Source organism: Dermochelys coriacea, chromosome 25 (assembly GCF_009764565.3).
Source record: "Dermochelys coriacea isolate rDerCor1 chromosome 25, rDerCor1.pri.v4, whole genome shotgun sequence".
Lineage (NCBI taxonomy): Eukaryota > Metazoa > Chordata > Testudines > Dermochelyidae > Dermochelys > Dermochelys coriacea.
In genome coordinates this window covers 253,940-278,689 of record NC_050092.1, presented here as the reverse complement: position 1 = coordinate 278,689, position 24,750 = coordinate 253,940, and the positions used below count along the sequence as shown (strand labels likewise).

General features: G+C 47.0%; 1 protein-coding gene across 1 annotated transcript; it reads left to right on the top strand.

Moving 5' to 3' along the window:
- The first annotated feature begins 1,018 nt into the window (after positions 1 to 1,018).
- On the top strand, positions 1,019 to 22,066 carry LOC119848176 (kelch-like protein 23). The gene is made up of 3 exons (XM_038383602.2): positions 1,019 to 2,082; positions 3,140 to 3,551; positions 19,976 to 22,066. The coding sequence occupies exons 1-3, from the start codon at positions 1,161 to 1,163 to the stop codon at positions 20,286 to 20,288; spliced, it is 1,647 nt and encodes a 548-aa protein (XP_038239530.1). The 5' UTR covers positions 1,019 to 1,160; the 3' UTR covers positions 20,289 to 22,066.
- The last annotated feature ends 2,684 nt before the right edge of the window (positions 22,067 to 24,750 follow it).

The window sequence follows — 24,750 nt, the reverse complement described above, 5'->3', positions numbered from 1 at the left end:
CCTTTCTGGACCAAGATCCTCAGAAAAGGGCTCTTAACTGCTAAAGAAATATTATTGTGAACCTCATGCTACGAGACAGTTTCTCCTTAGCTGGTAGAACAGAGGGGGACTTTCTACTGTAGTTGGCTTTCTGAGCCACATTCACTTTGCAGAAATACCCCCATCTGTGAAGGCCTAGCTAATTGGGAACAGGGAGGGAGGGAGGGCACATTCACACTGTTCTCTGTGACAAGTAGAGTGGTGCTGGGGGGATCTGGATCCATTCCAGGGCACCTAGATTTGTGCCTCAGTTTAGTTGGTTGCTTGTGTTTATCCAGTATTAAGTTGCAGATTGAACTTCTTCATTTAGAGAAAGACCTGGGAGTTAAGATTCCTAGTTCTTGGTTTTTTTACAACAGACCTTCTGCAGTTGAGAACACTGGCTGGCTCCTTTTGGTTTTACTTCATGAATCCCACATCATTCTGAACTTCCTCTGCTTCCCAGAACTGCAGAGAGATCTGATGGTTTAAAAACACACAATTCCTTATCTGTAGCTTAGTCAAACCATTTAACCTCATTTTGGTGAATACAGGGGCTGGGAGTTCTGGGCTCTTGCCAAATCTAAGATTTACCCTGTGGGGGTAGGGCAAATCACCTCCCCTTTCCGTGTGTCAGTTTCCTTGGGAGTTGAAATCAGCTGCCTATCCATCCACAGGCACTGGTTAGGGTTAGTTAACCGGATTTTGTAAACCTTGAATGAAAACTGCTGTATAACTGCCAAGTATTTATTTCTTATTAAATTATGGAATTTCTCTAGGGTGTGCAGAGTTTTTTTCCTCAGTCACTCACCATTAGGCTTCTGAAATCAATCAGACCCTCTAATGGGGCTTGTTACCCCTTGCTCTTTAGGTTTATAAACTAGCCACAAAACCTCATTATTGATTTACAGCCTTACTGCCGCAGCTGCTGAGGGGTCTGAGAGGAGCGAAGTGGTGGCAGAGTAAGCTTAGTGAGAGTGGGAAAGACAGTGGAGCCAGACAGGAGTGTAGGAAGCATGGTCTATTTTTAGGACAAGGTTGGCACTTCCCATATTTATTGAAGTCACAGTTCCAGATGCCTCATGTGAGCAAAGGGTGCTGAAGGGCTGAGTTAATTTTAACTCCTCCAGCTGACAACTAACATGGACTGTGTGCAGGAACCAGAAGGGCTGAGACTTCAGGCAGAACCAGTTACCGACACCACTCTGGAGATTGGACAGAAACTTTTCCAGGTCAACCGTGGTGCACTATCTCTCCACAGTCGCTATTTTGAGGCCATGTTTTTTGGGGGCACTAGAGAGAGCGCTGAACACCACATAGTGATCAGAGGAGTAGATGCAGAGACTTTCCAAGTGCTTCTTGAGTTCACTCACACAGCGAAGGTGCTCATAACTCTGCACAATGTCACTCGCCTGCTGGAAACAGCTGACTTCCTCCAGTTTGAGAGAGTGAAAAGGATGTGCGAGAAGTTCCTGGAGAGGGAACTGCACGTTTCCAATTGTCTGAGCCTGATGGCCTATGCCCAATGCTTCGCCTGTCCAGAGCTTCATGCATCAGCTCTCAGCGTGGCTCTCACGCACTGGACAGAAGTGACTTCTCAGGAAGAATTTGAGACACTTCCCAAAGAAATGTTGCTGCAGCTCCTGCAAAACGATGACCTCTTTGTTCCCCGAGAGGATGTGGTTTTTGATACTGTGATGAAATGGATTATGCATGACCCAGCATCTAGGGAGGAGGCCTTGTTGGACTTGGTGGGGCAGGTCAGAGTAACCTTCCTGAGTCTTTCTTTCCTCGATATCTTGGTGAAACAAAGCAAACACCCTGGAGAGAAGGATACTTCTGCCAGGCTGCTAAAGAAGTTAGACAGCTGCCCTCCACTCAGCTGGAGTAACATGGAGCTGTCTTCTTGCACCAGCAGGAGCTATGAGACCCTATATGTTCTGGGAGGGAAGCATGACAAGGAGCAGCAAGAATTGTTTCAGTTTCAACCTAAATCTGGCACCTGGCATCTTTGCTCCCCACTGCAACGCAGGAACCTCATCCAGTACGCAGTGGCAGTAGTAGGTAACTCTCCCTTAGATGCATGTGTACCCAGGAGAATTCTTTGCAGCACATAATGCAGGTGGCACCTAGTAAGAACTAGGCAAACTCAGAGGATGTCAGGGTTTGGAGCCTTGATTACTGTGGGCTCAGATTCTCCCCCCATTAAACCATCAGTGCTGTTAGTGACTTAACTCAGACCTAAAGTTCTCTTTGGTTCAGAGACCTGTTAGTCCTGGTGGTCTGGCTGTAAGGGGTTTGTATGGGGACTTGACTGAAAAAAGGAAATATTCATTCTTTCTGAATTTGCTGACCATGAGGCATAAACATTAAAGCTATGACTCTACTCCCACTTACATCGGTTGTGCAGAGTAACTATTATATAGCTCCCTTTTTGGGCCAGAGCCCTCTCTGTCACAGGGATGATCTTCAGAATTAACTACCCGGACCTGACTGCCTTACACTGAGTGCATTACTCTTGTGGGAGAGTCACTATATTCTGTTAGCCTGACACATCTGAGCAAATACTGAAAGAAATGTAAACTGGTGTGACATTTAGTGCAAATTAAAGGGCAGATTAGTTATGTCTATCTTTGCAGCCATTTTGTGATGGCTTTGGGGTGATCAAGTTGTAAAGGGATGAATACTCGTGGAATGCACATTTTAAGCTTAGTTCTCTATAGAAAACCTTATTTTAAGAGTTAGCTTCCTCCTATAAGGGAAGAGAAACAAGGCCATCTGACTTGCATGACCAATCACAATGCAGGCAGTGCAGCTAAATTTCAAATACTGAGTGTCAAATATTGGCAGCAAACTGTTCATGACTCATCCATATTAGAAGTTGAAGGAGAGATTAAGACTCCAGTCCTGCACTCTGATCTACACGGGCAGACCCCATACCTACCTGGATTCCCATTGATTCCAAGGAGAACTTACTCAGGTGCAGGGGACTCCACACAGATCAGGCTGAAGGAAGGAAGCCTAAATGTGCAAATTGCTTGAGGGGAAGTGGGCAGCAGGATATGCATGAGGATGGCTGAGAGATGCCTCTGCCTGACACTTCTTTCCATTCTATCCTCAGGGAACTTCCTTTTTGTGACAGGAGGTTATTTCCGAGATGAGATTGTGTGGTACAGCGTGGACTGGGTGTTGATCTATAATTGCTGGGACAACAACTGGCTGGAAGGGCCTGCTATGAAGCAGTCTCGCAACAACCATTGTGCCGTAGGGGCTGGGCTGTATCTGTACGCGCTTGGAGGGAGCACAGATGAGGGGATAATCCCAGATGTGGAGCGCCTGGCATTAATGGACTCTCAGTGGCAAAGCATGAGCCCCATGGTTCAGCCTGTGGAGAGAGCAGGTGCAGTCAGTGTGGGGACCAGGCTTTACGTGGTCTGTGGCCTGGATGAAAAGGGAGATGTGTATGGTGGCGTGCAGAGACTGGACATGGAGAAGGATGTTTGGGATGTCATCTCCTTCTCACCGCTTCCCAGGTGAGGAACTCTTCTCTGGGATGTGACTCCCTGAAAAAGATTTCACAGAGATTTCATTGAAGTCAAGGGTAAAACTCCTATTGACTTCAGTAGAGCCGAATTTCACCTCTGGTTGGTCTGGTATGATCCATCTGATCATGCTGGTTTCTGTTACAGTGACACAAGAGGCTGCACTCAGATCGAGCCTCAATGTGCAGGGTACAGCTCAAATCTATAGTAAGAGGCTACCTCTGCCCCAAAGAGCATACACTTAATTTAACTCCAGGTGCCCCAAGTGAGTGTTACAAACAAATGTGTGGAGGAAGCAGAAAATGGGGGCGAGTGAGTCACACACATCTGCTTCTGCCCAGAACAGTGCATGCGGTTTGCTGAGGGTTTATTTACTTCTCTCTTTAGAAATAAACATACCAGTAGTAGAAGTTCCAGCTCTGCCCCCTTGCCATTGTTGTCTGCTCTCAAATTAGTGCGAGTCGGAATCAATATAAAAGGGACAATGCCAAGATGAAAATCACATCACAAAGATTTGCAAAGTAAAGAATCACAAAGCATTTAGTTAAAGGGTCCTCAGACATCTCATGGGCTGCCTTGACAATATTTTAACAGATTCTCTTGTTTCACAGGATGGTGAATAGAGGATGTGTCCACATGTCCTATCCCATTCATGGGTCCATACATTTCATGGCCAGAAGGGATCCCTATGATCATGTAGTCTGTCCTCCTGCATTCCACAGGCCAGACAACCTCACACGCTCCTCCTCATATCTAATCCAGCAACTTTTAGCTGAGCTACATCATAACTTTTAGAATGACAGCCAATCCTGATTTAAAGACTTGAAGTACTGGAGGATTTACGGCATCCCTTGATGACTTGTTCCAATGGTTATTCATTCATTGTTAAAATAGGCATCTTATTTCAGTTAGAACTTTGCTAACTTCAGGCAATGACTTGTAATTGAATTAGAGCATATTTAATAGAAAGATTGATCCAGTGTTCATTTAAAGGCTTCAAATGAAGGCAAATTGACCACATCCGTTGCTAATCGGTCCAATGGTTAATTCAGTCATTATTAAAAATGTGCATCTTATTTCCAGTTAGAATGTTGCTGACTTCAACTTCCAGCCTTTGGATCTTATGTCTCTCTGCTAGACTAAAGAACCATCTAGTATCATGAAAAGGAGTACTTGTGGCACCTTAGAGACTAACAAATTTATTAGAGCATAAGCTTTCGTGAGCTACAGCTCACTTCATCGGATGCAAATGCATCCGATGAAGTGAGCTGTAGCTCACGAAAGCTTATGCTCTAATAAATTTGTTAGTCTCTAAGGTGCCACAAGTACTCCTTTTCTTTTTGCGAATACAGACTAACATGGCTGCTACTCTGAAATCTAGTATCATATAATCATAGAATATTAGGGTTGGAAGAGACCTCAGGAGATCATCTAGTCCAATCCCCTGCTCAAAGCAGGACCAATCCCCAACTAAATCATCCCAGTCAGGGCTTTGTCAAGCTGGGCCTTAAAAACCTCTAAGGATGGAGATTCCACCACCTCCCTAGGAAACCCATTCCAGTGCTTCACCACCCTCCTAGTGAAATAGTGGTTCCTAATATCCAACCTAAACCTCCCCCACTGCAACTTGAGACCATTGCTCCTTGTTCTGTCATCTGCTACCACTGAGAACAGCCGAGCTCCATCCTCTTTGGAACCCCTTTCAGGTAGTTGAAAGCAGCTATCAAATCCCCCCCTCATTCTTCTCTTCAACAGACTAAACAAGCCCAGTTCCCTCAGCCTTTGCTCATAAGTCGTGCCCCAGCCCCCTGATCCTTTTCTTTGCCCTCCGCTGGACTCTCTCCAATTTGTCCACTTCCCTTCTGTAGTGGGGAGACCAAAACTGGACACAATACTCCAGATGTGGCCTGACTAGTGACGAACAGAGGGGAATAATCATGTCCCTCGATCTACTGGCAATGCTCCTACTAATACAGTCCGATATGCCATTGGCCTTCTTGGCAACAAGGGCACACTGTTGACTCATATTCAGCTTCTCATCCACTGTAATCCCCAGGTCCTTTTCTGCTGAACTGCTGCTTAGCCAGTCAGTCCCCAGCCGGTAGCGGTGCATGGGATTCTTCCTTCCTAAATGCAGAACTCTGCACTTGTCCTTGTTGAACTTCATCAGATTTCTTTTGGCCCAATGCTCCAATTTGTCTAGGTCACTCTGGACCCTCTTTCCCCCCATCTTAAAGTCATCTGTGAACTTGCTGAGGGTGCAATTAATTCCATCAGCCAGACCATTAATAAAGATGTTGGACAAAACCGGTCCCAGGACCGACCCCTGGGGCACTCCGCTTGATATCGGCTGGCAACTAGACATCGAGCCGTTCATCTATACCCACTGAGCCTGACAATTTAGCCAGATTTTTATCCACCGTATAGTCCATTCATCCAATCCATACTTTTTTAACTTGCTGGCAAGAATACTGTGGGAGACCGAATCAAAAGCTTTGCTAAAGTCAAGATATATCACATCACCGCTTTCCCTATATCTACAGAGCCAGGTTATCTCATCACAGAAGGCAATCAGGTTGGTCAGGCATGACTTGCCCTTGGTGAATCCATGTTGACTGTTCCTTAATCACCTTCCTCTCCTCCAAGTGCTTCAAAATGGATTCTTCGAGGACCTGCTCCATGATTTTTCCAGGGACTGAGGTGAGGCTGACCAGACTGTAGTTCCTCGGGTTCTCTTTTTTAAATATGGACACTGTTTGCCTTTTTCCAATTGTCCGGGACCTCCCCCAATCACCACAAATTTTCAAAGATAATGGCCAATGGTTCTGCAATCACATCAGCCAACTCCCTCAGCACCCTTGGATGCATTAGATCTGAACCCATGGAGTTGTGCATGTCCAGCTTTTCTAAATAATCCTTAACCTGTTCTTTCACCACTGAGGACAGCTCACCTCATCCCCATGCTGTGTTGCCCAGTGCAGCAGTGTGGGAGCTGACCTTGTCTGTGAAGACCGAGGCAAAACAAACATTGAGTACTTCAGCTTTTTCTACATCATCTGTTACTAGGTTGCCTCCCCCATTCAGTAAGGGTCCCGCACTTTCCCTGACCTTGTTGCTAACATACCTGTAGAAACCCTTCTTGTTACCCTTCACATCTCTTGCTAGCTGCAACTTCATCTGTGCCTTGGCTTTCCTGATTACACCCTTGTATGTTCTAGCAATATCTTTATACTCTTCCCAAGTCATCTGTCCGAATTTCCACTTCTTCTAAGCTTCCTTTTTGAGTTTAAGCTCCCCAAATTTTATTGGTTATGCCAAGTTGGTCACCTACCATATTTGCTATTCTTTCTGCCCTTCGTGATGGTTTGTTCCTGCGCCCTCAATAAGGCTTCTTTAAAATACAACCAGTTCTCCTGGACTCCTTGCCCCCTCATATTAGCCTCCCAGGGGATCCTGCCCATCAGTTCTCTATGGGAGTCAAAGTCTGCTTTTCTGAAGTCCAGGGTCCGTATTTTGCTACTCTCCTTTCTTCCTGTTTTCAGGATTCTGAACTCAACCATCTCATGGTCACTGCTGCCTAGGTTGCCACCCACTTCTACTTCCCCTACCAATTCTTCCCTGTTTGTAAGCAGCAGGTCAAGAGGAGCATGGCCCCTAGTTAGTTCCTCAAGCACTTGTACCAGGAAGTTGTCTCCAACACTCTCCAAAAACTTCCTGAATTGTCTGTGCACTGCTGTATTGTTCTCCCATCAGATGTCAGGGTGATTGAAGTCCCACATTAGAACCAGGGCCTGTGATCTGGAGACTTCAGTTAGTTGTCTGAAGAAAGCCTTGTCTACCTCATCCTTCTGATCCGGTGGTCTATAGCACACGCCCACCATGACATCACCCTTGTTGCTTTTGCCTCTAAACTTAACCCAAAGACTCTCAGGCTTTTCTTCAGTTTCAAACTGGAGTTCTGAGCAATCATACTGCTCTCTTACATACAGTGCAACTCCTCCACCTTTCCTCCTGTACCTGTCCTTCCTGAACAGTTTATACCCATCCATGACAGTGCTCCAATCATGTGAACTGCCCCACCAAGTTTGTTATTCCAGTCACATCATAGTTCCTTGATTGTGCCAGGACTTCCAATTCTTCCTGCTTGTTTCCTAGGCCTCTTGTGTTTGTGTACATGCACCTAAGAAAACTAGCTGATTGCCCTACTTTCTCAGTATGAATCAGGAGGCTTCCCGTCTTGTACACTCCTCCTTGTGTTTCTTCCCAGTATCCCACACCCCCACTTACCTCTGGGTTTAGATCAACATCCCCCAGCGAACGTAGTTTAAAGCCCTCCTCACTAGGTTAGGAACCCTGCCTGTGAAGATGCTCTTCCCTCTCTTCACTAGGTGAATCCCATCTCTTCCTAGCAATCTCTCTTCCCAGAACAACATCCCATGGTGGAAAATCCAAAGCCCTTTCTCTGACACCACCTGCGTAACCAAGCATTCACCTCCACAATTCGACGGTCCCTACCTGGGCTTTTTCCTTCAACAGGGAGGATGGACGAGATCATCACTTGCCCCTCAAACTCCTTTAACCCTCTTCCCAAAGCTATGTAGTCTGCAATGATCCGCTCAAGGTCATTCTTGGCAGTATCATTGGTGCCCATGTGGAGAAGTAGGAAGGGGTTTGCAGTCCGAGTGCTTGATCAGTCTCAGCAAACACTCTGTCACATCCTGGATTCTAGCTCCAGGCAAGCAGCACACTTTGATTCTCCCGGTCTGGTTGGTAGACGGATGACTCCATCACCCTTAGGAGGGAGTCCCAGACCACTACCACCATTCTCCTCCTCTTGGGAGTGGTGGTCATGGAACCCCCGTCCCTACGACAATGCAGCCCGTGCCTTCCTGCTGATGGGGTCTCCTTCTGATACCTTCCCTCAGCGGGGTCTTCCAAATCCTTCTCTGCAGTAGTATGTAGTATTACTACTTCTCTGCAGTAGTAGTATTGCATCAGATGTCTTCTCTTTGTATAAGCCCTCGCTAAACTGTAATTAAATCACATAATCATCTTCTCTTTGATAAAGTAAATAGATGGCGCTCTTTTGAGTCTTTGAGTGTAAGGAGTATTCCAGACCTTGAATAATTCTTGTAGCTCTGATCTAACCCTTTCTAATTTGTCAACATCCTATGTAAAGTATGGGCACCAGAACAAGACACAGTATACAGTAATGGTCTCACCAGTACTGTATGCAGAGGTAATACCATCTCCATATTCCTCGTCAATATTCCCTTGTTTATATACCTAAGGATTGCATTAGCTCTTTTAGCCATACTATTGCACTGGAAGCTCATTTAAGTTGGTTATTTATAATGACCCCTAAATCCTTCTTGCAATTACTGCTTTCCAGGACAGTTCCCCATCCTAGAAGTATGGTCCACATCCTTTGTTCCTAAATGTATGGCATTGCATTTAGGTATAATCAAAACATATATTCTTTAATTGCATCCAGCTAACCAACCGATCCAGACTGCTGTGTATCAGTGACCTGTCTTCATTGTTATTTAGATTTCCACTGATCTGTGTGTCATCTGCAAATTTTATTTACAATTATTTATGTTTCCTTCCATGCTATTGATAAAAATATTGAATAACACTGGTCCTCACTTTGATTATCTGGAGATATTGACAACCATGTGTAATAATAACCGTTCAAATTCCTTCCCTGATCACTGTAGATGCAGCTTGATGGGCCAAACTACAACACTCCATGTTTTATCAATTTATCTGTTACTGCCTCAGCTCTTTTATCCTTTCATGGCTGTGACAGCACATACTTTGAGAAGATGTCATATGCTGCTAGCAAATACTGATTTCCATCAAGTGTTTCTGGTAGTGCATCTTTTCAATTTTTATGAACTCCCAGGGCTCACTAGTTGGGGTATTTCCTCTAAATTAGTTCTTCCTTTTCTTGCTGGTGCTTTCCTTTTTTGACAAGTAAAGCAGGAATGCACCCAGGCCTTCACATCTGCAGCCATACCAGCTAAAACAATCTGTTGGATGCCTGGTTCAATGTCTTTTCATACCTCAGGTAACCTGTTGCTTTGTTATCATGAAGACACTTCAGTACAGATCTCTGCAAGCTTGCTTGCAAGACAATCCTGTTGCCTGCATACATCAGTTGGTAGTGAGATCAATGGATAATCATTCTTGCACTGTGCTAATCTGGGTGTCCTTCAGTAGATCTTTTGGCACCAAACATAACTCAGGGTCCTTAAGGTGTTCTTGTCAGATGTCCTCACAAGAGCAGGCAGAGTCTATTCTCATTGCCCTCACCCAGCTGAGCGCATCTGCAGCTATGTTTTGCTTTCCAGGTTTATGGTGAACTGTGAGTGTATATCCAGACAGTTTGTGAATCCATCTGCACAAGCATCCTTATGGGTGGTGCTTCATAAGGAGTTGTTACCCAGGGTTTTTTAAACCCAAAGCTTTAGGTAACTTTACTTTTTGTGGGGTGGTATCAGGAAATAAATTAATGGAGACACAGCATGTCTGTCTACTAGATGGTTGGCATAAATCATACAAAGAGCTTGTCTGCACTTACTGGGGGATCGATGCTCGGTGATCGATGCATCGGCGGTCGATTTAGCGGGTCTAGTGAAGACCTACTAAATCAACCACAGATCGCTCTCCCATCTACTCCTGTACTCCACCTAAACGAGAAGCGCAAGGGGAGTCAATGGCAGAGCAGCTCTAGTCAACATTGCATAGTGTGTACCCCGTGGTAAGTAGATCTAAATACATCGACTTCAGCTATGTTATTCACGTAGCTGAAGTTGCGTAACTTAGATCGATCTCCGCACCTAGTGTAGAGAAGGCCAAAGTTAAGTGCTTTTATTTAAAGTCTTTACTTTTACTTTTAGTCTTCAGCACTTTTACAGGAATGCCTTTACTTAAAGCTTTTGCTATGTTTAGTCTTGAGGACATACAAACACAGTACATTATAGCATTATCCCATAAGTCTGGAGCGGTTTTTGCATATTTTAACAGCAGAGTTTTGGTGGCCAGCTTTCCGTCTGCTGCTGGAGATGTTTTTAATGTGTTCACAAAGCAATCCGCCTGTCTCAGACCCTTAATTTTTTTATACAGTAACTCCTCACTTAACGTCCTCCCGCTTAACGTTGTTTCAAAGTTACATCGCTGCTCCATTAGGAAACATGCTCCTTTAAAGTTGTGCAATGCTCCCTTATAGCATCATTTGGCTGCCTGCTCTGTCCACTGCATGTATCATAGAACATCAGGGTTGGAAGGAACCTCAGGAGGTCATCTAGTCCAACCCCCTGCTCAAAGCAAGGCCAATCCCCAACTAAATCATCTGTGGCAGAGCTCTGGTGGTTTATGCTAGCTTCAGAGGCTCACTGCAACCCTCCACATAGCTCTTTTCTCTCTAGGGCCAGGGATACAGTCTACTGAGCGCTTTTCATCATAAGCCAGCAATGGAGGTTGGTGAGAGAATTCCCACAGTCTCTGTTGCTCCTACAGCCTCATGCCAAAACAGTTTAGCCCCCTGTCCTGACAGGGGCCTGTTTTCCCCTTCCAGGAGGTGTTTCTCTAGTGGTGGGTTGTGGGGAACCCAGATCCACCCTCTACTCCAGGTTCCAGCCCAGGGACCCTAATGGCAGCAGCTGTTAGCAGCCAACCTTTCACTGCCAGAGTTTCTACATTTCCTTGGGCCACTTCCCCACAGCTCTCCTGCTTCTCCTTTACCTTAGGGCTCCCTTACCAATGACTTGAGGGTGTCTTCATTAACCAGCCCTTCAACCACACTTCCTCTTCCCTGACTTCTCTCTGCCTGACTGGAGTGAGCCCTTTTATATTATCAGAGGGGCCTTAGAGTCAGGAGGTTACATTAGCTTAATGGCCTCACCTGACTCTTTGCAGGTTAATTGGAATCAGGTGTTCTCATTAGCCTGGAGCAGCCCCTGCTCTGGTCCGTCAGGGAACAGAAACCTGCTAATCCAGTGGCCAGTAGACCAGCCTTCTGCTCCTCTGTTGAACCCAACTGGCCTGGAGGGAGACTTCTGCTCCTGCTGCTGGGCCTTTAATCTTGCTGCTGCTACTGCCACCGCTCCAGCTGCTCCCCTGGATGGGCCAGACACCACCACCACCCTTCTCTGCTACCTGGTTGCTGGCCAGCTGCTGGACCCCTCCCCCACTCTCAGGTGCTGCTATTGCTCCAATGACAGCCCCTTGTGGGGGGGGGGCTGCTGGCCTGCTCCCCAGAGGAAGGGAGTGAGGGACCCCAGCCCTAGCCGTTGCTGCCGTGAACACCATCACCACCACCACCTGTGAGGGGTCGTTTCTGCCTGCCTAGCCACCGGACTGCCATCTGGAGTTGCTGGAGCTGCTGCTGCCCTTGCTGCCCGGGAGCTGCTGGACCCTAGAGGAGGAAGACGAAGAGGACCTGCCACTACTGGGGAAGCGCGCAGAGACTCTGCAGACCACTGAGGAGGGGGCCATGAAGGACTTTCGAACTGTGCTCTTGTGATGGGGGTTTTGACTGTCTTTGTGGGTACACAGGGGGTGTAGTGTGGAGCTGCCTCCCGATCCATCTGCATCACCGCCCCTCCCACCACCACCATCACTGGCTGTTTACCACCTGCCTCAGCTCCTACCTCTGGACTCAGCTACTTGCTTGGCTTGCCATGCCCTGTTTCCACCATTTGGGCCAGAAGCAGCAGCCAGCCCACACTGACTTTGTGCAAGCGCACGTGGGCGCATGTGCCCCCCCCCCCGGATTGCCCACTCCACAGCTTTGCCCCTTGCAACCTTTTGCCCCTCCCCCCTTACTATCTTCAGTTTGTTTGTCTGCCCCGCCCATTTCTCTCTGCAGCCTTTGTGTGTTTGGCCCGCCCCAGCCTCTGAAGCTAACCCCTTGGTTTCCCTGTCCTACCTCCAGCCCGCTTAGCCACTTGCTCTGTGCGCCCATGCCCCCTCCCATGCGCTTGTGCCCCTCCCCGTTTTAGTTTGAACCCCCTTCACTGCACCCCCCCATGCTGTTGTATCCCCCCCTCCCCTAGTGCAGCTAGAGGTGCTGGGGGTCACCGAGGCTGTGCCGGGGCGCCTGCTGCACCTCCGGGTCCGTATGGAGGGGCTCGTGGTCAATCTCGTCAACGTCTATGCCCCGACATCAGGCCCGGAGCGGCTGCGTTTCTTTCAGCAGGTGTCTGTCTTCCTCGGCACCTTGGATCCTCGTGAATGCCTGGTCCTGGGTGGGGACTTTAACACCACCCTCGAGGAGAGGGATCGCTCAGGGACCGAGCAGTGTCCAGCCACCACGGACGTCCTCCAGGAGATAGTCAAACACCACTCCCTGGTGGACGTCTGGCGCGACGACCACGGGGATGACATTTCGACGTTCACCTTTGTCCGGGTGGAGGCCCATAGATTGTGCCACTCCCAGAGGGACCGCATTTATTTATCATGTTTCCACCTTTCACAGGCCCACTCCTCCAGCATCCAACCGGCCCCATTCTCTGACCATCATTTAGCCACCGTGACGGTCTCTCTCTGCATGGAGAGGCCGGGGCCGGCCTATTGGCATTTGAACAACAGCTTGCCGGAGGATGTGGGCTTCGTGGCATCCTTCCGGGAGTTCTGGCTGGCCTGGCGAAGGCAGCAGCATGCCTTTCCCTCGGCGCAGCGATGGTGGGACCTGGGGAAGTTGCGCGCCCGGCTCTTCTGCTGTGACTACACCCGGGGCACCAGCCGACGGAGAGATGTGGCGATAGAGCAGTTGGAACGGGAGGTCTTAGAGCTGGAGAGGCATCTGGCCATCAGCTCCGAGGATCCACCCCTCTGTGGAGCGTGCTGGGAGAAGCGGGAGGAGCTCCTGGCCCTCGAAGATCATCGGGCCCAGGGCGCCTTTGTTCAATCCCGCATCCATCTCCTTTGGGAGATAGATCGCGGCTCCTGCTTCTTCTATGCCCTGGAGACAAGGAGGGGGACCAAGAAGCATGTCACCTGCCTTCTCGCAGAGGACAGCACCCCCCTCATGGATCCAGTGGAGATGTGCGGGAGGGCCAGGGCCTTCTATGCAAGCCTTTTCTCCCCAGATCTGAGCGATCCTAACGCTTGCAGAATGCTCTGGGAAGAGCTCCCTATGGTCAGCGTGGGTGACCGAGACCGGCTAGAGCTGCCTCTCACTCTGGCCGAGTTCTTGGAAGCCCTCCGTCGCATGCCCACCAATAAATCTCCGGGCATGGACGGGCTGACCGTGGAGTTCTACTGCGTGTTCTGGGACGTCCTGGGCCCAGACATAGTCACCATCTGGGCTGAGTCTTTGCAGAGTGGGGTCCTCCCTCTTTCATGCAGGCGAGCCATGCTCACCTTATTGCAGAAGAAGGGGGACCTCTGTGATTTACAAAATTGGTGTCCTGTCTCGCTCCTCAGCACGGACTACAAAGTTGTAGCAAAAGGCATCTTGCTGCAGCTAGGGTCCGTGCTGGCGGACGTGATCCACCCAGACCAGACCTACACTGTCCCGGGCCACAGCATCCTTGACAACCTGTATCTGGTCTGGGACCTCTTGGAACTCGGGTGTAGGGATGGTCTGTCGTTCGCCCTCCTGTCCTTGGATCAGGAGAAGGGGTTCGACAGGGTGGACCACGGGAATCTCCTGAGCACTCTGCGAGCGTTTGGCTTCAGACCCCAGTTTGTGAGTTTTCTCTGGGTGCTGTACGCCTCCGCAGAGTGTTTGTTTGGTCAGGCTCAACTGGACCCTGACCGAACCGGTCAGCTTCGGGTGAGGAGTACGGCAGGGGTGCCCCCTCTTGGGCCAGCTGTACACTCTGGCAATCGAGCCCTTCCTCTGTCTCCTCCATAGGAGGTTGATGGGGTTGGTGCTATGGGAGCCAGAGCTGCAGCTGGTCCTGTCGGCATACGCCGACGACTTGCTCCTTGTGGTCCAGGACCTGGGAGACTTGGCGCGGGTGGAGGCTTGCCAGGACATCTATTCGGCAGCCTCCTCCATGTGGGTCAACTGGGTCAAGAGCTCTGGCTTGGTGGTCGGGGACTGGCGGCAGGCGAGCTCCCTCCCACCCACGCTTCAGGCCATCTGGTGGAGCGCGAGTCCACTGCTCTATCTCGGCATTTACCTTTCTGCCACGCATCCCTCTCTGCTGGAGAACTGGCACAATTTGGAGGGCAGGGAGATAGAGCAGCTCCGGAAATGGACTACTCCAGTGCCTCTCCCTTCGAGGGAGGGCACTGGTGCTGAATCAACTAGTCCTGTCCATGCTCTGGTACTGGCTCAACACCCTGGTCCCGGTCCCGGGTTTCCTGGCCAACCTTAGGACATGGATTCTGGAGTTCTTTTGGTCAGGACTGCACTGGGTCCCTGTAGGGGTTCTCCATCTGCCCCTGGACGAGGGAGGTCAGGGCCTGAAGTGTCTGCACACTCAGGTCCATGTCTTCTACCTCTAGGCCCTGCAGAGGCTCCTTTATGGTGCAGGTAGTCCGGCGTGGAGGATAGTGGCGCACGCCTTCCTGCGCCGCTTCTGAGGGCTCCAATATGACCAGCAGCTCCTTTATCTCCATCCGAGAGGTCTTCCACAAGACCTCTCTGGGCTGCCGTTCTTCTACCAGGACCTCCTCCGGACCTGGAAACTGCTTTCAATGACCAGGTCCATGGCAGCCACCGAGGGGGCAGATCTCCTCGCAGAGCCCCTGCAACACAACCCGCAGCTCTGTGTGTAAGTGGCGGAGTCCCCCTGTGCGACAGAGGTTGGTCCTAGCAGAAGTCACAAGAGTTGGAGACCTCCTGTACTACGACCGGGGAGACTGGCTGGATCCCCTGACGCTCGCTCAGCGCATGGGGCTCTCCAGATCTCGTACTCCCCGACGCATATTTCAAGAAGTGAGGGCCGCTTTGCCGCCCGCTGCTCGGGTTTACCTTGACTGGGTCCTGCATGAGGGCGTGCCCCACCCACCCTCCACCCCAGGCCCAGCGGACCTTTTCATTGGGCCCCTGCCCCGTGGACCCAACAAACCCCCTGCCCCTTCACCGTAAGCTGGCTGCACAAGCTGCAGCCAGTCTGCTTCCAGACCATGCCAAGGAAACATCTATACACGCTCGTGCTCCACACCCTTCACGTCCTCACCCTCGCGTCCCGCCCTGATACAAAATGGCGGGACCTCCTGCCACCTCTGGAGGGTGAGGAGCCCTGGTGGACCAGCCTATATTCCACCTTGGTCCCGAGGCTCGCCGGGGATATCAGTTGGCCTCTCCTTCATGGAGCCGTGAGCACAGGCGTGTTCTTGGTGCAGTTCACCCCATCCCAGACACCTTCCCCTTTTGCAGCATGAGGGAAACTCTGGCGCACACATACTTGAAGTGTGCCAGGCTGCAGCCCCTATTCCAGCTCCTCACAAATATTTTGTTGCGTTTTTGGTTACACTTTTCCCCTCACCTTTTTATTTATGCACTCCCTATCCACGGCCCCACAAAATCATAGGACCTCCTGGTCACCCTCCTCCTGACCCTGGCTAGAATGGCCATCTATAAAACCAGGGTGAGGAGGTTGGCTGATGGAGTCTCCTGTGACTGTGGGGCCTATTTCCGATCCTCCATCCATTCTCGTACACAGGCAGAGTTTCTCTGGGCGGCATCCACTGACTCCTTGACGCCTTCGAGGAGCAGTGGGCGCTGTCCGGGATTCTCTGCTCAGTGTCCCCGTCTGGTTCCCTTCCTTTGACCACACTCCTGTTCCTGTTATTTCATTAGTTGTCCCCTGTAATCATTTGGTGTCCAGGTCCTGTGGATCCCCTCTTAGACTGGGGGGGAGGGGGATCCTTTAGCACTTCCCGGATCCCAAGAGGGCTGCTCTGTTGTTCCCAACTGGCCTGGGTCTATCACACATCCCAGCCAGGGTTTTGTCAAGCCTGCCCTTAAAAAACTCAAAGGAAGGAGATTCCACCACCTCCATAGGTATCCCATTCCAGTGCTTCACCACCCTCCTAGTGAAAAAGTTTTCCTAATATCCAACCTAAACCTCTCCCACTGCAACTTGAGACCATTGCTCCTCGTTCTGTCATCTGCTACCACTGAGAACAGTCTAGATCCATCCTCTTTGGAACCCCCTTTCAGGTAGTTGAAAGCAGCTATCAAATCCCCCCTCATTCTTCTCTTCCACAGACTAAACAATCCCAGTTCCTTCAGCCTCTCCACAGAAGTCATGTGCCTAATCCTCTTATTTGTCTAGGTCCTTCTGTATCTTATCCCTATCCTCCAGTGTATCTATTGCTGCTGGAAGAGCAGCAACTTTACAAGGGAGCATTGCACGAGTTCCTCTTCTCCACCTTCATTGTCCAAATACTGTACCGTTTGTGATGGAATTCTAGTGTGGCATGCAATGTATTTCCAGTTCAAATTGGAAATACCCATGTCTTTTAAGAAGGGAGTCAGGTGACCATTAGGTACAGGCAGAAGTGGCATCATATGATGAAGTGCACTGCAATGTTATTAATTGTAGATTATGGATTTAGTATGTCAGAATTGGACCCTAAATAGGCATCCCTTTGCCAAAGTACAGCTCTGAGGAGGTGATATGATACAATCCACAGGTATTCACTGGCTGTAAACACCAAGGTCAAGATCATGCCTTTTCAGCATAGATCTTCATTAGGGACATGTACTCTGCAGCATAGCTGATAACAGGAAGGGACAGAACCATGATTCTACCTAATTCTCCCTGCTCCATCTGGGGTGCCAAGTGCCTCTGGGGAAGTAATTTTGGAGGCGTCTCAGAGCTGTGGAACTGAAATTCTGCCCAGAATTTATGTCATGCAAGTGTCAGGACAGGGGGAGCCTTAGTTCCTCCTCTCCTACTGCACACCTGTGCAAGAGCTACTCAGAATCCAGCCCCAAGGAAAGAGAACAAGAATAGGTTGTAGAGATTAAAAATGTAAGTGAGATACTTAAAGGTAATGTAGTGAAATTAAGAGAAATATCATCTTAGCCTAAATAGCATGCAAAACTTCTAAGAGAAGGTGTGGAATTCATCCCTAACTTTCTGTGCAGTTTGTGGGTGGAATTTTAACAAGTGGAGTGCTGGGAGGAAGGGGGAGGAGTGGGGACACAGTTTGCTCCAGGGAGGAAGTGGAGTGGGGGTGGGAAGAGGCAGGTCTGGAGCATCCCCTGGCAAAGTCGGTGCCTGTTCTTCTGGGGGGAAGCTGATGCTGCGCAAGGTGCTTCCTAGCGTCCTTGCTTGCCTCATTATCTGCAGCGGGCTGTGCCTGTGTGGGGTAAGCCAGGGGCACCTCCCAACCACAGTACAGTACTGTACTGTACAGTATATAATGCCTTTTGTCTGCCCCCCAAAAAATTTCCTTGGGACCTAACCCCCCGTATTTACATTAAATCTTACGGGAAAATTGGATTCATTTAACGTCGTTTCACTTAAAGTTGCATTTTTCAGGAACTTATCTCCAACGTTAAGTGAGGAGTTACTGTACTTAAAAAGTTACAAAGATATGTTAATCAAAAGTGTTACATAGCTGACCAAACAAAATCAACTGTTGGGCAAAAAGCAGGTGTTACAAAAACATGTTACTAACAAAACAAAAAAAACAAAAACAAAAACGGTTAAGCAAGCAGTTTGAAGCCATTAGGCTGGCAGCTATAGTCTTCCATAATGACAGTTTTAAAATATATTCAGACTTCCTGTTTTTTACAGACACTTATCCCAGCATATTAGGGAGGACATAGAATCAGGCTAACTTCTGGGGATTGTCTTAACCTCTCCCTCCCAGCATCGCCTTAGTAGTGCTAAGTTCCTGCAAAGGCCTACTAAATGCAATGAGGAGAATAATTGATAGTCCATTTTAATAATTGGCAGTGGCTTGGGCACCCGGCTGCTTGCTGAAAATGTCCCTCATCAGAACCACTGCAGGGCACTGTGCCTTGTGTACACGGTGAATTCTGAATATGGAAGATAGGCCTTGAAGGCCTCCACACTTGCTAGACACTCCAGTTCTGTCGCCAAATCTTTGATTTCCCTCTCATTTAATCTGTGACCTCCAAAAGCCACCACTCTGCACCTACCAAGCTCATCTATTTGTTTAAGTGCAAATCCTTCAGCAAACTTTGAGGCATCACAAGGTTACCAGGAATGGATGGGATGGATCTGCAAAGTTAAGCACAGCATGGTTTAGAAGTCCTTCTTTCAGTGATGCCAATAGTTTTTGGTGTTGCTCTGTCCAGACAAAGTTCTTCTTAATTAGCTGGTATAATGGCGCTGCTGCCCATGCTGCAAAATTTTGTACAATCTTTGTTGAACCCACAGAGAACTACAAACTGTTGAACCACCTCTTCCTGGTGCTCCTCCCATTGACTATATGTCCTGAGAAGGTGATGTGACTCCTTGTAAACTGATATTTGTTTCCCAAAAATTTAAACCCTGACTCCTTAAAAAGTTTTAGGATCCTTTCTATTCCTACCAGATGTTCCTTCCCAGTTTTTGGGGAACAAATGAAGTTATCTAGGTATGTTAGTATGTCTTCAATTATCAAAACTTGGGTTAGACCATTTGCTACCCCCTGAAATGTCCTTGATGCATTCATGAGTCTAAAAGGTGTTCTGCAGAATTGAAATATTTCCTAGGGAATCACAAAGGCAGTTATTTCTCTATGCTTAGGTGCCCTTTTAATCTGATGGCAAAGGTTGAAATTTACCCCTGTGCAGGGCCAGCACAAAGCTGATGCACTGGTGTGAAGGCCTCATGCGCTCCTCTGCACAAGCGAATTTCATTCTAAGAGCAGATCTGTTGAGAAATATTATAAAAACAGCCCCAAGTTGTGTTTTGGACAATCATCACACTTTAAAATATGATCACCAAAGGCTGGCATTATTTTTATTGTTTACTTTTTCACTTTCACTGGACTTGGACAGTGACACTAGACTGCTCAGTTTCTAGTCAGTTTCACTATCTAGTGCTCTTGCCCTCACATTTCGCTCTTGTTTGGGGCTGCACAGGGATATTTAAATGCAAAATAAAAGCAATATTCATTGAATTAAAGAAGAAAAGATAGGCAATTGCTATTAAATCCCAGGCCCTAAACTCCCTGACAGTGTCCTGGGAAAGATTAATAACTATTTAAAGGGTGTGATTTTTTCCTGCAGTGGATGGTTGCTATTGAAAGCTAAAGAGTAGCAACATTTCAGTTAACTTCTGATGCAAGTAAAGCAGAGTTAATTAGTAAAAATATTGCAGAAAGGGCCTGAGATCTTAACTCACTATCATCAAACTGAGTTATTCTCAGCATCTATACCAATTGTTCAACGGTTTTCAGTTTAGAGGAAACTAGATGCATGCTGGGGGTGCTGACCCTTCTCTTTGTGTTCTGCTGAGATCACCAGTTTTCCTTCTCCCTAGGTATGACCTCTGTGTTACAGCTCTGAATGGAGCTCTCTACACCATAGGAGGTGGAGCCTTTCGCTTTGATATGGACACAGATGAATGGACCCAAGTGGATGAAGAGTTCCTGATTCAGAAATTTTTCATGGGATGCAGCACTGCCAATGGCCAAATTTATCTCCTGGGACAGAGGAAGGGGAACGTGGCTGTCCCCAACATGGTGCTCTTTGACCCTTATACTGACACATGTCAGGTGGTAGATAGCAAACTCCCTTGCCCGGTTCCTATTTATGGGTGTGTCTCTATACGAAGATTTGACACATGGGCTTAAGCAAGGCTGGCCCAGGTCACTATACAGAGAGGGATTCCAGTGTGTTAACGCTTACAAGGGCTGATATTTATTGTCTGTAGAACTTGTAGAATCTTGAAAACATCATTTATTCCTCTCCTGATTTTGTCTTTTTCAGTTTGGCAAATGCTGGTGTCCTTTGTCCTCAAGGAGCCAACATTGAAATGGAAGATTTTCTCCTTTCTTTATCAAGACATCTCCGCTGGTGTCAGCATGATTCCATGAAAACATTTGTTAGCAAACTCACTAACTTGGCCTCTGCAGCAGCAGAAGAAATTATAGCATTGCAGGGTCAGTCAGAAACATGGCTGTTGGGTTTTTGTTTGTGTTATTTTGATTTTTCCAGATGACAGGACTGCAGCTTCTCAAATGCTGAAGAGCACTCCAGGCAGCAGCAGGTGAAAGGCATCTGTCCAAAGAAAACCAAATTTCAGTAGTTGAAAATTGATTTTTATTTTCAGCTCATAGGGATGACAATACCTAAAATGCAAATAGAGCCATAGGGAGACTATAAAGACCTGAGCTACTTCATGCTTCATTCCTCTGGGTTCTTAAGGAGCTTGGACAGGGCCCTGATTTTATTTGGAAGGAAAAGAGCAAGCATATGGTAGGATTTAAACTGATTCTTTATTTAAACCAATGCCCTCCTCACCTCTGTGCTGACTCAGTTCCATGTGTAAAGTTTCAGAGTAGCAGCTGTGTCACTCAGGTGTTAGGTAGCACCTAGGGAACCCTGTTCAGAGCTGCTATTGATGGCTATGGAGATAGTTGTACAAATGACAAGAGGATATCAGCTAGCAAATAGGAGTTGAGCCCACATACACTTTGAGCTGTTTTAATCCTATGGTGCTCAGTCAGGGGATGAAATCCTGGCCATTGAAGTCAATGGAATTTTGCAGTTAGATACAATGAGGCCAGGATTTCACACAGAACCAATACATTGTAACTCCCTGCTGCAACATTTCAGTTCATTATTATGTATGAGGCTGCTTGCTTCACAGCTGGGTGACAGTTTTTGACTGAAACTGTTTCTCTGCAAAAAATGATTTGGTGTCACTGAAATGTTTCACTAATTTGTGAGACAAGGTGGGTGAGGTAATATCACCAATTTTGAAAACAAAGCCAACAAACTCCAAACCAAGTAAAAACATTTTGTTTTGACATTTTCAAAACAAAATATTTAAATTTTAAAATTCAAAATAACTTTTTCGTTACAAAATTTCCTTCAATTGTAGTTTTTTAAAGGTTTTATAAAAATGCTTAAAATCAAAGTGAAATGTTTTGTCTGAGGCCAAATGATTTTTTTAACCCCTCAATTTGCCAAAAGTGTCAAAACATTGTTTTCGTGTCAATTCAATATTTTAAAACATTGAATTGCCACCAAACCAAAAACTCGGTTATTTGCCCAGCTCTACCCACTACATGTATAACAAGAGAAATAAGACCTGATTCCGAGTCATGTTTGAAAATTTACCTGCACTTTGCTTGTGCAACAGCTGCTCCCTAAGAGAGACACTCCAAAGATGGTAGTGTTAGAGCTTACAAATGATATAATTTGTTAAACATTACGGTCTAGAGCTATGATGGACAGGAAATTAATTAGCCATAGAGCAACGCATGTGACTGTGTATGCGTGCAAGCAGACTTCAGATTGGCTGGGTAAAGTACAAAATCTTCCTTTCTGTATTCTGAATGGTGCTGTATTAATCTTTGGCTAGTAAACTTTGATTAAATAAATTCTGATTGAGATGGTTGTCTGACATCTTGTATTATTATTTTTAAAGTTCAACTATGTTACAATGGTTTGGAGGGTAGGTAACAGAATGTGGTTCTTATCCTGGCTCTGCAATTGATTTCTGTTCAATTATGAGCAATTCATGGTACATATTTGAGTCTTATTGACCCCATTTGTACCTAAGGGGCCCAAATTGTGTTATATCTACTGAAAAGCACTGATGCTAGAAGGCTGCAGACTCCAGCACCTGCACGAGGACTCACCTCATACTACCATGTCCAGCAGCTGATGCAGCCACTGGACAGTGCTGGGAGAACGTGAGTCATGGCTCATCGATGCACTCCTGGGATTGAAGTGTGCATGGGCAGATGTACCCTGTTCACTCAACCCCCATGCATCCATGGGATCAAGATACCCTGGCAATGGGCAATTCCATGACCTATGAGATTGCACTGACTTGCCTCACTGTTAGTTTACACTTTTCATGAATATTACAATGGCTACTTACTGGCAGCAGGGCTGCCTCTTTTAGTTTTAATACATTATCATTTAACTAAAATTTTGGTTTTACACTACACTGCTGTGCAAGTGCTTGGGAAACAATAAAGAGACAGGAAGTTTTATCCAAGCTTTTAACAATCTTTTAAACTCTCTTAAAATAACATCAAAGCAATAGTAGATATGTATGTACACTACAACACTGCACAGCATCACATTCCCCTGTGAAGCAGCTGATATGGGACTCCATTAATAAAGAGTTAATGGAGGGTAATGTAATTAATACAAATCAACATGGGTTTATGGAAAATAGATCCTGTCAAACTTACTTGATATCTATTTTTGATGGGTTACAAGTTAGTTGATAATGGTAATAGTGTTGACACAAAACATTTAGATTTCTGTAAGCTGTTTGACTTGGTAGCACGTGATATGTTGATTAAAAAACTAGAATGATAAAAAATTAACATGGCAAACACATTAAATTGATTAATTACTAGTGAACTGATAGGTCTCAAAATGTAACAATAAATAGGGAATCATCATCAAGTAGGTGTGTTTCCAGTTGGGACCTCCAGGGATTAGTTCTTGGCACTGCTCTATTTTATATTTTTATCAATGATCTGGAAGAAAACATAATATTATCACTGATAAAGTTTGAAGATGACACAACAATTGGGGGGTGGTAAATAACAAAGAGGACAGGTCACTGATTCAGAGTGATCTGGATCACTTGGTTAAACTGGGCTCAAACAAACAGTATGTTTTATAATGCAGCTATGTGTAAATGTATACATTTAGAAACAAAGAATGGAGGCCAAATTTATGGTATGGGAGACTATCCTGGGAAGCAGTGACATTGAAAAAGATTTGTGGGTCGTGATGTATAATCAGCTAAACATGAGCTCTAAAAGTGACACTGTGGCCAAAAGAGATGATGCAAACTTGGGATGCATAAACAGGAAACTCAAGTAGGAGTAAAGAGGTTATTTTGTCTCTGTATTTGGCACTAGTGCAGCTGCTGCGGGAATACTGTGTCCAGTTCTGGGGTCCACAATTCAAGAAGTATGTTGATAAATTGGCCACAGCCAGATGTGGCCCTGCTCATGCCCCGCCCCCAGGTCCTTCCACCTGCTCCCGCTATGTGTGCGCTGGCATCTCCAGTCCCCCTATGTGGTGGCCCCGGCTTGGGCTGGCACCACACCGTCTGCCCTCAGGGTTGCTAGAACAATTTGTATAGTGGGGGTGCTGGGAGCCATTGAGCCAAACTGTGAACCCTGTATATGATGGAAACCATTTCAAGCTGCAGCACCCCCCTCACCCCTAGTTCCTGCACCTATGCCCGCCCTCCCTTGGTATCCTACTGTTAATTGAATTGTCTCATTAGGCTGACCTCACACTTGGTAAGGCAACTCCCATCTTTTCATTTATTTATACCTGCTCCTGTATTTTCCACTCCATGAATCTGATGAAGTGGGTTCTAGCCCACGAAAGCTTATGCCCAAATAAATTTGTTAGTCTCTAAGGTATCACAAGGACTTCTCATTGTTTTTGCTGATACAGACTAACACGGCTACCACTCTGAAACATAAGGGTAAAGCTCATCTGTGTGGGAGCCAGTTCAAGGATGTGGGATGAACTCTCCAGGAATCAAGGGCCATCACAAATGTACCCACCTTCATGCAAGGGCAAGGAGCATTTCTTTGACCTTGCCTCCTCTAGCAGAAACAGACAGCAACATATGTACATGTGTGTTCAGGGAAAATATATTCAAATTCCAAAACAAGACACTCCTTGCACACCCTTCTCCCCTGGGGCAAGGATGATAACAGACACATGACCAGTGTTAGTCATGTTGCATAATGCCCTGCTGGAGGCACTCAGATACTACAGTGATGAATGCCATATAAGAACCTAGATAGACCACAACAGGATAGACTGAGCTGGGCCATTCAGAGAGATCACTGATCAGAAACTGATTTTAAAAACCACTCAGGGCTAGACTCAGTGGACAAAACACGTCGTTGATTGTTTTCCTCACACCCATGAAGAGAGGATGCGCACAAATGCTCATCCCATCACAGCTTGAACTCTGGGGGAAGGGAATAAAAATCCTGACAAAAAGAAATTGTTATCCCTACACTGCTTGGACTTCAAGGAGAGGGCCAGACTTCGAAGCATAAGCAAGGGATCCTCCACTATTTAGCTTAA

What these genes read in the sequence shown, in the direction of transcription:
- LOC119848176 (XM_038383602.2), top strand. Translation starts at nt 1,161, where the DNA reads ATGGACTGTGTGCAGGAACCAGAAGGGCTGAGACTTCAGGCAGAACCA. An exon ending in GTACGCAGTGGCAGTAGTAG is followed by an intron (nt 2,083 to 3,139) that starts GTAACTCTCCCT and finishes TTCTATCCTCAG; the next exon opens with GGAACTTCCTTTTTGTGACA. An exon ending in TCCTTCTCACCGCTTCCCAG is followed by an intron (nt 3,552 to 19,975) that starts GTGAGGAACTCT and finishes CCTTCTCCCTAG; the next exon opens with GTATGACCTCTGTGTTACAG.